This window comes from Lucilia sericata, unplaced genomic scaffold (genome assembly GCF_015586225.1).
Source record: "Lucilia sericata isolate MDLA Ls3-8-SP2 unplaced genomic scaffold, ASM1558622v1 Contig001674F_arrow, whole genome shotgun sequence".
NCBI classification, from domain to species: Eukaryota; Metazoa; Arthropoda; class Insecta; order Diptera; family Calliphoridae; genus Lucilia; species Lucilia sericata.
The window spans coordinates 14900-28891 of record NW_023995584.1 but is presented as its reverse complement, the minus strand read 5'-3'; the positions used below and the strand labels follow the sequence as shown (position 1 = coordinate 28891).

At 30.3% G+C, this 13992-nt stretch overlaps 2 protein-coding genes across 3 annotated transcripts; one reads left to right on the top strand and one right to left on the bottom strand.

The window, feature by feature from the left end:
- Window positions 1-2039: 2039 nt before the first annotated feature.
- Window positions 2040-6383, bottom strand: LOC119612383 (membrane-bound alkaline phosphatase-like). The gene is made up of 3 exons (XM_037968188.1): window positions 6146-6383; window positions 2540-3696; window positions 2040-2476 (listed from the first exon to the last, which is right to left on the bottom strand). Exons 1-3 carry the CDS (start codon window positions 6219-6221, stop codon window positions 2150-2152), a joined length of 1560 nt encoding a protein of 519 aa, XP_037824116.1. The 5' UTR covers window positions 6222-6383; the 3' UTR covers window positions 2040-2149.
- A 1004-nt stretch (window positions 6384-7387) lies between these two features.
- On the top strand, window positions 7388-9744 carry LOC119612384 (membrane-bound alkaline phosphatase-like). Of its 2 annotated transcripts, none has more exons than XM_037968191.1 (2): window positions 7388-8706; window positions 9450-9741. In XM_037968191.1, the coding sequence occupies exons 1-2, from the start codon at window positions 7459-7461 to the stop codon at window positions 9558-9560; spliced, it is 1359 nt and encodes a 452-aa protein (XP_037824119.1). In that variant the 5' UTR covers window positions 7388-7458; the 3' UTR covers window positions 9561-9741. The 2 variants fall into 2 exon arrangements, with proteins under 2 accessions (XP_037824119.1, XP_037824118.1); XM_037968190.1 differs by having other exon boundaries at window positions 7397-8706; window positions 9260-9744.
- Window positions 9745-13992: the final 4248 nt, after the last annotated feature.

Here is a 13992-nt window from a genome sequence, read left to right as displayed (position 1 = left end):
AAAAAGACCACCGTGCAATAGGCCAACACGGCAGATGTTCACGTAAAGCACTTCGACTTTAATACTGATTTAGAATCTGTAATATATCTGCAGTCTCTGGAGTGATAATTTCAACGAACATATACCAACAAACTCCAAAAATTGACTCAGAAGTAATTTTTGGTCAAAACGGAGTCTTTTAACTTTATGCTGCTACACACACAAGTATATTATGTGCCCATCACTGTTTAATTTTCAATTGAACTTGTGTATGCCAATTTTACCATTTGCAACTTTAGTTTGTAAGGATTTGTTTGTTTTTGTTTTTCTTTCATATTAAAAACATGCATGTTTTGTATTGCATGTGCATGCTTTTGTTGTCTTAATCTACAATAACAACAAAATTCTAATAAATTGTTCTATTCAATGTATATGTTCGTTTGTTTGTATTTCTACAAAAAGCTAATATTGTAGAATTTTATTGTATTTGTAGTAACAATCATATAGTATATTACTACTACTATTTGTCTGCACATATAAGAGCTATTAGGAGGGGCTCCAATTCCATTGATCTGAAAAATAACGAGAGTAGATTTGCTCTTGTTTTTAGTGAACCCATGTAAGGTTTTTTACACCAATATATATTACGTGCTTGTAAAAAGTTTGTTACAATATAAAACTATATGGGTGGCATCTTCATTACACAATAATCGTAGATTTTTTTCCAACAATTTCAACTTTTTCCAGTGAAAAATTTGCAAAAAAAAAAGGAAATGCAACAAAGACAAATGTTTCTTTTTTTTCTTGAAATACATTCTACTTTTGCAGACATTGTCTATGTAGCAATTTTTCTTTAATGATTTTTTTTCCTGTATCAAATAGTTTTCAATTAATTTTTATGTGAGTTCGAGAAAAAGAAATAAAACTTTATTTTCAACTAAAATTACAATTATTTAAAAAGAAATTTAAAACTATTTTTTTATAAATTTATTTTAAAATTTATAGCATTTATTTAAATTTTACTTAATATTTTGCTTTTAAACGCATTTCCGGTTAAATTGCTAATTGTTTGTGTATGTATGTGTGGTAAAATGAAATTATTTAATTAAATGCGTTTTCCATTTAAATGATTGCATATTTCTGGTTAAGCTAGTTTAAATGAGATAACCACAAAATATTTAAACTCAATTAACAAATAACTACTGCCACTAAAAGGTAACATTATGGAAAATAATATCTCCGGAAAAATTACTACAAATAAAAGTTTAAACTCTTGAAAATTTATAAATACTTATATTTCTATTTTTACCATCTACAAACTATAGTTTTTCGATGTTAGCCCCTTTCAATTCAATAGAAATTCAATCACTTACAGTCATTCGACGGTCACTTTGAATATTTTTATACTAAACAAAAAATGCGCCCTCAATTCTGCTACAGGAATAAAAATAAAAAAAATAAACAAACTGGAAAAAGACTGAGAATTAATTAAAATTCTTTTATGAACAAGCAGTGTATGAAATTGAAATGAAATTTTGTGATTTGAACTGTTTGTTTCGATTTTTAACGTAGACTCAAAAAAAATTGTTATAGACCAAAAATAAAACATGTTATACAGTTACAAAAAAGTTCAAAGGTTAAATGCTGAAAATAAAATTCTTCACAGTGCTTCCTTTTTTTCCTTCCTTTTTTTTAAAGAATAACAGACAGACGGACAGACAAACAGACAGGCAGACAGATGGACAGACAGACAGACAGGCAGGCAGGCAGACAGATAGGCAGGCTGACAGACAAACTGGCATACTAACAGACACACGGAAAGATGATTCCGCTACCTATAAGATCCAGAATGTGGTACGGAATCGGCATAAATACCAAATAATTCAATAAAACAAATATTTTAAAACTGTAGCCGACAGACAGACAGGCGGGCAGACAGACAAACTGGCATACTAACAGACAGACGGAAAGATGATTCCGCTATCTATAAGATCCAGAATATGGTAAAAATTTCGAACGGAATCGGCATAAATAGCAAATGATTCAATAAAACAAATATGTTAAAACTGTAGCATACTTCATGGCTTTAATTCAATATAAATTTTCAAAAAATATCACACATTATAAAAAAAAATGTCAACATTAATACTGTTATAAATAAGCTTAAATATTACTTGGTGAAAGGACCAATTAGTGCTGCTCTCGCCATTAACATGGGCAAATTGGTTTGTATATAATTACCCGAAAAATAATGGGCAAATGGTCCTAAAGCAAATATGGCCACATCATCGGCTCCATGAGTTTCGGATTCTAAAGGTACCGTAGCCATATATTTACGTTTAGGATCGGTGAAATCTTTATCTGACAAATCTTTGCGACCTTTCTTATCCGAAAAAGTTTTTTCATAACCGGGACCATTAGCATAAGATAAAATCGTATAGGGTAAACCATCATCAGCGACATCATCACTTAAGCCCAAAATATCCGAATGGCGGGACTAGAATAGAAATAAAACAAATTAAAACATATCCTCCAAAAGGCCAAAAAACAACCCACTTACCGCATAACCATTTATGGTCATAGTATGTGCATGATCTGAGGTCACCACTATTAAAGTATCCTCTTCTGAAGTCATTTTTAAGGCCACCTCTACCGCTCTATTAAATTCTTCAGTTTCCTCCATACTACGTCTGGCTCGAGTATCATGATGAGCCATATCTATTTTAGCTCCCTCCACAAATAAAAAGTAGCCTTCACTACTGCGTTTTAATAATTCCAAAGCTTTCTCAGTCATTTCACTTAAAGAGGGTACTGTCTCCTTTAAATTTTCTCGTTCCAAATCACCATGATAGGGACAGTGTGAGGATGAAAATAAACCCATTAAATAATCGGTATTATCCAAATCTAAATCATTTAAATCATTTTTATTGGAAACATAAGCTGCTCTTTTATTTTGCTGTTGCTTAATCATTTGCCATTCTTCTATTAAGTTTCTGCCATCAGTTCTTTGACCTGGTAGATCGGTTTCATCACTAACAGTTTCATTAAGGAAATTTCTTCTGCCACCACCCATTATAACGCGCAACTCTTGACCCACTGGCCATTCGATCAGCTGGCGTGCTATATCCACATTTGCCTGAGGATTACAACTGTCATTGAAAATCTTTGCATCATTTTCCCATTCACGATTGGCTGTGTGAGCATAAACTCCTGCCGGCGAAGCATGAGTTACACGAGCAGTGGTAACTAAACCAGTCCATTTGCCCGCATCTTGAGCCCATTTAGCTATACTTTCTGTATGCAATGATTCATCTTGACCCAAATCACAATCGAATCTAGTTACCTGACCATTAACACCAATAGTACCATAATTACCCTTGACACCAGTCAAATAAGCCGTAGCCGTGGAGGCTGAATCGGGTACTTGTTTGTCAACACAAAAAGTTTTCGATAAACCCACATAGGGAAACTTTTCGAAAGCCAATTGTTCCGAAGCATCTTTAATGTAGGAGCGTGCTGCTGTTACTGTGTGTACAGACATACCATCACCCAAAAATAGTATAATATTTTTTGCTTTCTTGTTATTCAAATTAGCTTGTCGCTGCAGTTTTTGCTTGAGATATTGCTGAGCATTGTCGTACCAATAGTTGGGCTCTAATTCATTTAGATCATTGGCGAATTTTGTTGATTTAACCGGTTTTAAATGGGGATGTGTTTCTGTGAATAACAGTACATACATATGTTAAAAGATTTATTTTGTATTATTTGCATAGGAAACCTGAAAAATCGTAGGTACATATTTGGTACTATCGAATTTCATTCCTAAATTGTTTCCATCCCTGATTTTAGGCATTAGCTGTTACAAATCATGAGTTTTGTTGTTGTTTTAGCGGTAGACTTCTTGTGTTGTTTGTTTTTGAAATAGCACTGCATTTTTCCAAAAATAGTACTTTTTATTATTAAAAGTACTAAATTACATTTCAAAGCCTATTAAGAGGTCTATGGATAAGTATATTGACCAGTCTATGAACCGGTATATTTGTCTGACTTGTCTGTGGAGTAGTCTATTGACTTTTCTGTAGACTAGTACATTGACTAGTCTATAAATAGACTAGATCGCGGATTGGTCTAGTGCATGAAATTGTCTTTTGAGTAACCTATGGACTAGTCCATAGGCAAGCCTATTGAAAAGTTCCCTGATAACTAATTTATTGACTAGAATATTGATTAGACTATTGATTTATCTATAGATTAGAATATTGACTAATCTATGTACGATTCTATTGATCTGATTGTGGACTAGACCATTGACAACTATATGGACTAGTCGTTTGATTAGTTTATGGACCATCCTATTTACTTATCTATTGACTAGTCTATGGAATAGCGTATTGACTAATTTATGAACTAGCCTATAGTATTATAAACAAAAGTTTGGGAAAATTACTTAATATGCCATGAGATACTACGGTATTTTTTTGATGTCGAAAAGAACTGAATTATCCCTGATGAAGATCCCAAAGCTGCCATAACGTTATTTAGTTATAGTTAGTTAGTTGGTTAGTTAGTTAGTTAGTTAGTTAGTTAGTTAGTTAGTTAGTTAGTTAGTTAGTTAGTTAGTTAGTTAGTAGTTAGTTAGTTAGTTAGTTAGTTAGTTAGTTAGTTAGTTAGTTAGTTAGTTAGTTAGTTAGTTAGTTAGTTAGTTAGTTAGTTAGTTAGTTAGTTAGTTAGTTAGTTAGTTAGTTAGTTAGTTAGTTAGTTAGTTAGTTAGTTAGTTAGTTAGTTAGTTAGTTAGTTAGTTAGTTAGTTAGTTAGTTAGTTAGTTAGTTAGTTAGTTAGTTAGTAGTTAGTTAGTTAGTTAGTTAGTTAGTTAGTTAGTTAGTTAGTTAGTTAGTTAGTTAGTTAGTTAGTTAGTTAGTTAGTTAGTTAGTTAGTTAGTTAAGTTAGTTAGTTAGTTAGTTAGTTAGTTAGTTAGTTAGTTAGTTAGTTAGTTAGTTAGTTAGTTAGTTAGTTAGTAGTTAGTTAGTTAGTTAGTTAGTTAGTTAGTTAGTTAGTTAGTTAGTTAGTTAGTTAGTTAGTTAGTTAGTTAGTTAGTTAGTTAGTTAGTTAGTTAGTTAGTTAGTTAGTTAGTTAGTTAGTTAGTTAGTTAGTTAGTTAGTTAGTAGTTAGTAGTTAGTTAGTTAGTTAGTTAGTTAGTTAGTTAGTTAGTTAGTTAGTTAGTTAGTTAGTTAGTTAGTTAGTTAGTAGTAGTTAGTTAGTTAGTTAGTTAGTTAGTTAGTTAGTTAGTTAGTTAGTTAGTTAGTTAGTTAGTTAGTAGTTAGTTAGTTAGTTAGTTAGTTAGTTAGTTAGTTAGTTAGTTAGTTAGTAGTTAGTTAGTTAGTTAGTTAGTTAGTTAGTTAGTTAGTTAGTTAGTTAGTAGTTAGTTAGTAGTTAGTTAGTTAGTTAGTTAGTTAGTTAGTTAGTTAGTTAGTTAGTTAGTTAGTTAGTTAGTTAGTTAGTTAGTTAGTTAGTTAGTTAGTTAGTTAGTTAGTTAGTTAGTTAGTTAGTTAGTTAGTTAGTTAGTTAGTTAGTTAGTTAGTTAGTTAGTTAGTTAGTTAGTTAGTTAGTTAGTTAGTTAGTTAGTTAGTTAGTTAGTTAGTTAGTTAGTTAGTTAGTTAGTAGTTAGTTAGTTAGTAGTTAGTTAGTTAGTTAGTTAGTTAGTTAGTTAGTTAGTTAGTTAGTTAGTTAGTTAGTTAGTTAGTTAGTTAGTTAGTTAGTTAGTTAGTTAGTTAGTTAGTTAGTTAGTTAGTTAGTTAGTTAGTTAGTTAGTTAGTTAGTTAGTTAGTAGTTAGTTAGTTAGTTAGTTAGTTAGTTAGTTAGTTAGTTAGTTAGTTAGTTAGTTAGTTAGTTAGTTAGTTAGTTAGTTAGTTAGTTAGTTAGTTAGTTAGTTAGTTAGTTAGTTAGTTAGTTAGTTAGTTAGTTAGTTAGTTAGTTAGTTAGTTAGTTAGTTAGTTAGTTAGTTAGTAGTTAGTTAGTTAGTTAGTTAGTTAGTTAGTTAGTTAGTTAGTTAGTTAGTTAGTTAGTTATTTCGTAGGTACATTTTTCGTCGGATTTATGCTATTTAATTTCCCAATGTACTCGCTTATTTACATATAACTGCTAATTTGCTTCAAAAATTATCACTTACCAATTGTTTGGGCCCAACAATACAATGTCAATGGACTAGCAATTAGTAAAACGATTGCTACTAAGTGCTGCTGCATTTTGCCAGAAGAGAATTGATTTCTTTTTTCACAGCACCTGTTTTCTATATCTTCACCAACGTAGCCGTGATTGAAGGTGTTTAATTATTGAGTATTTAACAACTACTAGCAGTAACTGTTGGTATTTTTTAGGTTTTTATAAAATTTCCGATTATTTGGTTTATTTTGTCGCATTTAACTTATAGTTATAAATAAATAATTGATTTGTTAGGTGATTTGAGTATTTTGTTATTTTGTTTTTTTTTTTATTATAAATATTTACTTTAATCTTATCTCATCGATTCGTATATATAAATCTGCAACAAAAGAAACGAAGAAAAATAAATATGATTTTTAATTACTAGTGTTAAACGTGTTTTCAGTAAAGTGGTTGTTAAAGATGGATTTGAAACGAATATGGAGGGAACTACAATTGAAATACAAATGAAATTTTTTAAACAAATTTTCTCTATAGCGAATAGTGAATTAGAATTAAGAATAGCAATTAGCAACAACTTAACATATTTTTAAAATTTTTTATATCTTTGATTGGATATTGTTTTTAATACAAAAAATCGAAATGTAGATATTTCTTTAACAATTTATCTTACTAGAGTGTCATAACTGATATATTTAGAGTGTAGGGTATATTTTTTTAATTTGTTCAAATATTTTTTTGTTAAATGCTTAAAATATTGTTAAACTGTTTGTTTTAGTTAAACTATTAGAGTGACCAATCGATATTAACATAACTTTTCATTTTTATTTATAACGACTTAAAAATTTTTTACATTTTTTATGGTCACCTCAAACTAACATTTTTAAAAAAGTACCCACCGAGTTAAAAATAAATCATAATTCACGTGAATATCACACTTCACTCTCACTCATACCAAGGAAATATTGAAATACAAAAAGATTAATATTTGAACGTAAAAACAGTAGCAAATAAAATGCTTAATTAGTAAAAACAAATCTGGGTATTTTGACCATATTAAATGACCACTAAAATTGCAATCATAAATCACAACAATTTAATACATTTATGACGTTGGGGAAAAATAACAACAAAATAGTTGAATATTTTAAATCAAACTGGTGATAAAGATAATTATAAATCGAAAACATAGTATTTAAACAGTTTAACTCTCTCGACAAAAATAAACACTGGAGAGAGAGGGAGAGTTTGTATTTCAAGCTTATAAAAGTTAGTTACTGGCTTTTCAGCTTTTAGTAACGTTTTAGTTATAGCCTCAACATGAGTGCTAATAAAGTGACAAATACTTTGCTATTATTGCTCGTATTCTTCTCGGCATTATTAGATTTGAGTTTTGCTTTACAATGCCAAGAAGATGATGAAGATTGCCGCGAAAAATTTATGCATCCCGCCATTCCCGAGCACAAACTTAAACGACGCTCTGCTCCCGAAGAAGTGCTAACAGAATATTGGCTAGATAAAGGTGAACGTTTTGTGGCCTATAAAGATGCCACTGCCGAGAAACCTGTAAGAAATAAAGCCCAAAATATTATATTCTTTTTGGGTGATGGCATGTCATTGGCCACTTTGGCGGCCACCCGTGTGTATTTGGGTGGTGAGGAGAAGAGTTTGTCTTTTGAAACTTTTGCCGATACTGGTTTGGCTAAAACTTATGCTCTTGATCGTTTAGTACCCGATTCCGCCTGTTCAGCTACAGCCTTCTTGTGTGGTGTTAAGGCTAATTATGGCACCATAGGGGTATCCGGTCATGTAAAGCGGGGAGATTGTGAAGCTTCTAAGAATACAACCTTTTATGTGGATTCCATAGCCAAATGGGCTTTGGAGGCTAAACGTTCTGTGGGTTTTGTTACCACTTCCAAAGTAACAGATGCCACTCCGGCCGCCCTTTATGCCCACACAGCCGATCGTGATTGGGAAAATGATAAAAAAGTGAAAAATGTTTGCGGCAAAAATTCTGGTGTTAGTGATATTGCCCTGCAGCTAATGCAAGGTGAGGTGGGCAAACGTTTAAAGGTCATTATGGGTGGTGGCAAATCACAATTTATCGATGAGGCTTTATATGCTGAAGGCAAACGTAAAGATGGTCGTAATTTAATACAAGAATTCCTAAACGAAAATCCCAATAATATGTTTGTGGAAAATAGAGAGGATTTGTTAGCCGTTAACCCATTGTCCACTAAACGTTTGTTGGGTTTATTTAATGATGGTCATATGAAATACAATCTAAAAGCTTTAGATTCCAAGAAAAATAAACAACCTAGTCTAACGGAAATGACCGAAAAGGCCATCAAATTATTACGTGCTAATAATAACAATGGTTATTTTCTCTTCGTGGAAGCTGGACGTATTGATACGGCTCATCATAGTAATAAAGCCAAATTGGCTTTAGATGAAACTGCTCAATTGTCGGAAGCGGTGGAGTTAGCTAGAAGACTAACAGATATGGATAACACTTTGATTGTAGTTTCTTCGGATCACTCACATACCATGTCCATTTCGGGTTATGCAGTAAGTTGTTGTTGTTTTTTTTCTATGTTCTCATTTGATCATTCATTTTACTTTGTCGATCAGCTATCGGCAAAAAGCTTTCTCGTGAGTTTTCTTAATCTTTTGCTTTCACGTGTTTGTAAACAAACAAGACCAATCCCAAAGCTTTTTAATTATTCTCTAAACATATCTCAGCACATCTGAGTCTAATCAACGTTGAATTGTTATTCTCTTTACTAATGAGATCATAACTTGTTTTTTATGACTCTCATTTAGAATTTCCCATGTTCTCATTTGCTCGTATATTTTGCTTTATATCAGTTATCGGCAAAGAGCACTCGCATAAGCTTTATCCTATCTTACCATCTAATATTTAAAAACTCACACTTATAAAATATATGCGCAACTAATCAGAGAGCTGTTTTGTTGCTCTCTACGCACATTGAAGGTCAACTGTCATCCTCTCTTCTTATCAGAGATAAATTTGTCCCTTATGACTCTCATTAAACTATTTTCTTCACTGTTGAATTCGACGTCTAACTTCATATTCTCTCTCCCAAACTAACCTTTACAGCAACGCGGCAATGATATTACAAAATTAGCCTCCCTAGGTGAGGATGAATTGCCGTATATGACTTTGAGCTATGCCAATGGTCCCGGTTTTAAACAGTTCTATAATACTAAGAAAAATTATCGTGAAGATCCCCGAGATGTTTTAGCAGCACAAGAAGAGGAAGATTATGATTTACAATTTCCTGCCACAGCTCCCATGGAATCTGAAACTCATGGTGGTGAAGATGTGCCGGTATATGCCTCGGGTCCTTGGTCTGATCTATTTAGTGGGGTTTACGAACAAAGTACCTTGCCTTATCTAATGGCATATGCGGGATGTTTTGGACCGGGCGAGAAGGCTTGTTGAAGGCATACATACATTTCCAGTATTTTTATACTTATAAGATTTATTGGCTAAAATGTGATAATATTTGTAAAATTTATTTAATTTAACACCAAATAAAAAATATCTTAAAAATTAAGTTAAAAATATAAATAAATCTACATAAGTGTTCGACATAAAAGTGTTCGGCCAAAAGAAATCAAATTTTTTCAAAACATAACTTGAATAACGATATCAATATTTAAAAGCAAATAACTTAAATCTTTTTATTACAACTTCTTCTTAAGCCGATCACTGATTTCAACTTAGGAAAAGTGATGCACTATCTATCTACATAAAGAAAAATTAAATTCGTTACTATTCTATTTATTCCCATATCATATCAAAATATCATTTCTGGGACATTATTTCTAAAAATATTTGTTACATTTAATAGTTTTTATAAAAAAAAAAACTAGTTTAATTTGTTTTTAAAGCAAAAATATTATGCAAATTATTGTTTTATATTTTTTTTAGCAACAAAATCATGTCACTGAAAATGTTATAAATATTAATTATGCCACTATTACCATTAATATTTGCATTATTAATAAATCTACATAATAATTCCATTTAAATGAACATCATGACATTGCAATTAATTTATTTAATATTTAAAAATTATAAACATAAATTTTAAAATTTCAATTATAATAAAGCTTCCAAAACAAAAAATTATTTTATAAAAAAAAAACGTTGACATTATTAATTAATGTAGAACTGGAGCTGATGGTGATGTTTATACCATAATTTGTTTAGTTTTTATAATTAATTGAAATCATGTTTTATTTATATGTTGTTGTTTTTTCAACAACAAATCTTGTTAATAATGAAATTAAGTCAAATGATAACTAGATGCTAACAGATGTGTGAATCATGTTGGCTTACCAGATTTTATTTTTTTGTTATTAAGTCAAATTTAGATTGAAAGGGGACTACAATCAAGTCTACAGACAAAACTAAAGAAGATTCTGATGTATAGAATAGACTATAGTTTGGATTACAGAATAGGCTATAGTGTGGACTATAGTATAGACTGTAGTCTGGACTATAGAACAGACTATAGTCTGGATTATACAAGAGACTATAGTCTGGACTATGGTCTAGACTATAAAGTAGACCATAGTCTGGACTATTGAAAAGACTTGAGTCTAGACTATAGAGTATACTAAAGTCTGGAATATACATTAGACATTAGTCTGGACTATAGAATAGACTATAGTCTGGACTATAAAATAGACTATGATCTGGACTATAGAATAGACTAAAGAATAGATTATAATCTGCACTATAGAATAAGTTGTAGTTGGGAACAAAGAATAAACTATTGCCTTGATAAAGGAATAGACTATAGTCTGGACTATAGAATACACTATAGTCCGGATTAAAGAATAGACTATAGTCTGGACTATAGAATAGACTATAGTCTTGGCTATAGAATAGATTACAATCTGCTCTATAGAATAAAATGTAGTTGTGAACATAGAATAAACTATTGCCTTGACTATGGAATTGACTATAGTCTGATCTATAGAGTATACTAAAGTCTTAACTATAGAATAGACTATAGTCTGGAATACAGAATAGACTATAGTTTGGACTATAGAATAGATTATAATCTACACTATAGAATAAGTTGTAGTTGGGAACATAGAATAAAATATTGCATTGATTAAGGAATAGACTATAGTCTGGAATACAGAATATACTATATTCTGAACTATAGAATAGACTATATTCTTGGCTATAGAATAGATTACAATCTGCTCTATAGAATAAAATGTAGTTGTGAATATAGAATAAACTATTGCCTTAAATTTAGAATTGACTCTAGTCTGGACTATAGTCCGGGCTATGGAATAGACTATAGTCTAAACTGTGGAATAGATTATAATCTGTACTAAGGAATAGACTATAGCCTGGACTAGAGAATAGATTATTGTCTGGAATTTGGAATAGTCCGGACTATAGAGTAAACTAACCACTAAACTTAACCATACATTGGACTATAGTTTGGAAGATATAATAGAATATAGTTTGGACTATGGAATAGACTATAGTGTGGACTCTGGGGTAGACTATAATATGGACTATGGAATAGACTATAGTATGGACTATAATCTAGACTATAGAATATAATAGACTATAAATTGACTCTGGAATAGGCTATATAGTCTGAACTGTAGATAAGATAATAGAATAACATATGATAATGAGTTTAGATTAGACTTTAGTATAGTCTAGACTAGAATATTCGTTAGTTTATCGAATACCTTAGACTATAATGTATAAGTAAACAGTTAATCACTTGATAAAGAGTAATCAATACTTTGTAGTCTAAGCATCATTCTGAATAATATTTTAGATACATTTTGCAAACATTTCCACACTTTGTTGTAGAACACACTGTATTTAAATATGTGCAAATTTCATGTTTATTTGCGTCTACATTATACTAATTAAGATAAATATGACCGACAATTAGCTAAACAGAATTAATGACAATTTTTACAGTTTTTATAAAATTTTGCAACAATTAAATAATTTTTTAAAGGGAAATTTTTTAAGTTAATGCTCGCCGTTGCTTAGTTCTTTGCATGGTATAGCAGATTATGAGACGAAATTAAAAGATAGGTATTGCTTTTTTTTTGAAATATGAAATTAAAAATGTTTATATATTTTACGTCATATGTATGGTTGAAATGCTCTTTAATATGGTATCGGTCTTTATTATAGTTGCAAGGGAAGTTAATTTTTTTAAAATTACTACAATATCTTCTTTCTTAAATAAATTAAAAAACTTACTAAACTCTTTTAATAATTTAGAAATATTATTTCTTTTGTTACATAACGATACATAGAATTATATAGCATTTTTTAAAAATATTCGAACTTTGTAAATTCAAATAACATAATTGCAAACAAAAATTAAAATTTCCCAAGAAAATACTTTCCAAAAATGTTAACATAAAGCAAAAGTCATAAAAAATCCTAAAGTTAGTTTTTTTTCTTTTGTATTAACCATTAAGCAGACATAATCTAACGACATGATAAATGTCAACACATGTTCAAAGAAAACCGGCATGATGAAAGGAAAACAAAACAAAAATAATAAACAACGCCAAAATGTATATTATGAAATTTTCAACGTAAACCACACAAGGATATCTGGGGCACAGATGTGTCTAACAAATTACTAAATAAGGTGGAAGAAAGAAAAACCAAACAAAAAAAAATGAAAACAAAAACAATAGTGAATTATTTAACAACCGTTAACCCAACAAACTTTAACAACAATTTAAATCTAACCCAATATCAACTGAAAGTAGGCAACAGATTTTTTGGTTTATATTTAAATAGTTTACTAAAGTTAACCACATAATTATGTGTTTGTAATGTTGCTTAGAAAAAATATGTTAAAAATATATAAAGAAATACTTTAAGCCCTTCAAGAATATACATAAGAAGAAAAATAATTATTTCTTTCCAAACAATTAAATTGTTACGCATTTATTGTCGATTTCTTTGAATTGCTAAAGTTTTTCAATTGTATATTTGTGTTTGTAATAAATTTGTGTTATTTATGTTTGTTGTCGTAACCAAAAAATTATTATTACAACTTCTAATAATGTTTTTTGTACTTATTGTTACTTTAGGTACGAATATTTTCCTAAAAATTGTTGTTACTCAACCCCAAAAGTATGCTTCAAGTTCTTGCTACATTACAAAATTTGTTACTTTGGGGAGTAAATTTGTTTGTGTTTGACAACTTTGTTGTTTACAGAGAATGAAAGAAATAGTCCTCTAACTTCTAAGATGTCATTTGTTAAGTTTGAGAAAAATATATTCTACAGTCGAGACGAAGGAGTAGACTATAGACTAGACTATAGACTAGACTAGACTTGACTAGACTAGACTAGACTAGACTAGACTAGACTAGATTAGACTAGACTAGACTAGACTAGACTAGACTAGACTAGACTAGACTAGACTATAGACTATACTATAGACTAGACTATAGACTAGACTATAGACTAGACTAAAGACTAGACTATAAACTAGACTATAGACTAGAGACTAGAATATAGACTAGACTATAGACTAAATTATAGACTAGACTATAGACTAGACTATCGACTAGAATATAGACTAAACTATAGACTAGACTATAGACTAGACTATAGACTAGACTATAGACTAGACTATAGACTAGACTATAGACTAGACTATAGACTAGACTAGACTATAGACTAGACTATAGACTAGACTATAGACTAGACTATAGACTAGACTATAGACTAGACTATAGACTAGACTATAGACTAGACTATAGACTAGACTAGACTAGACTATAGACTAGACTATAGACTAGA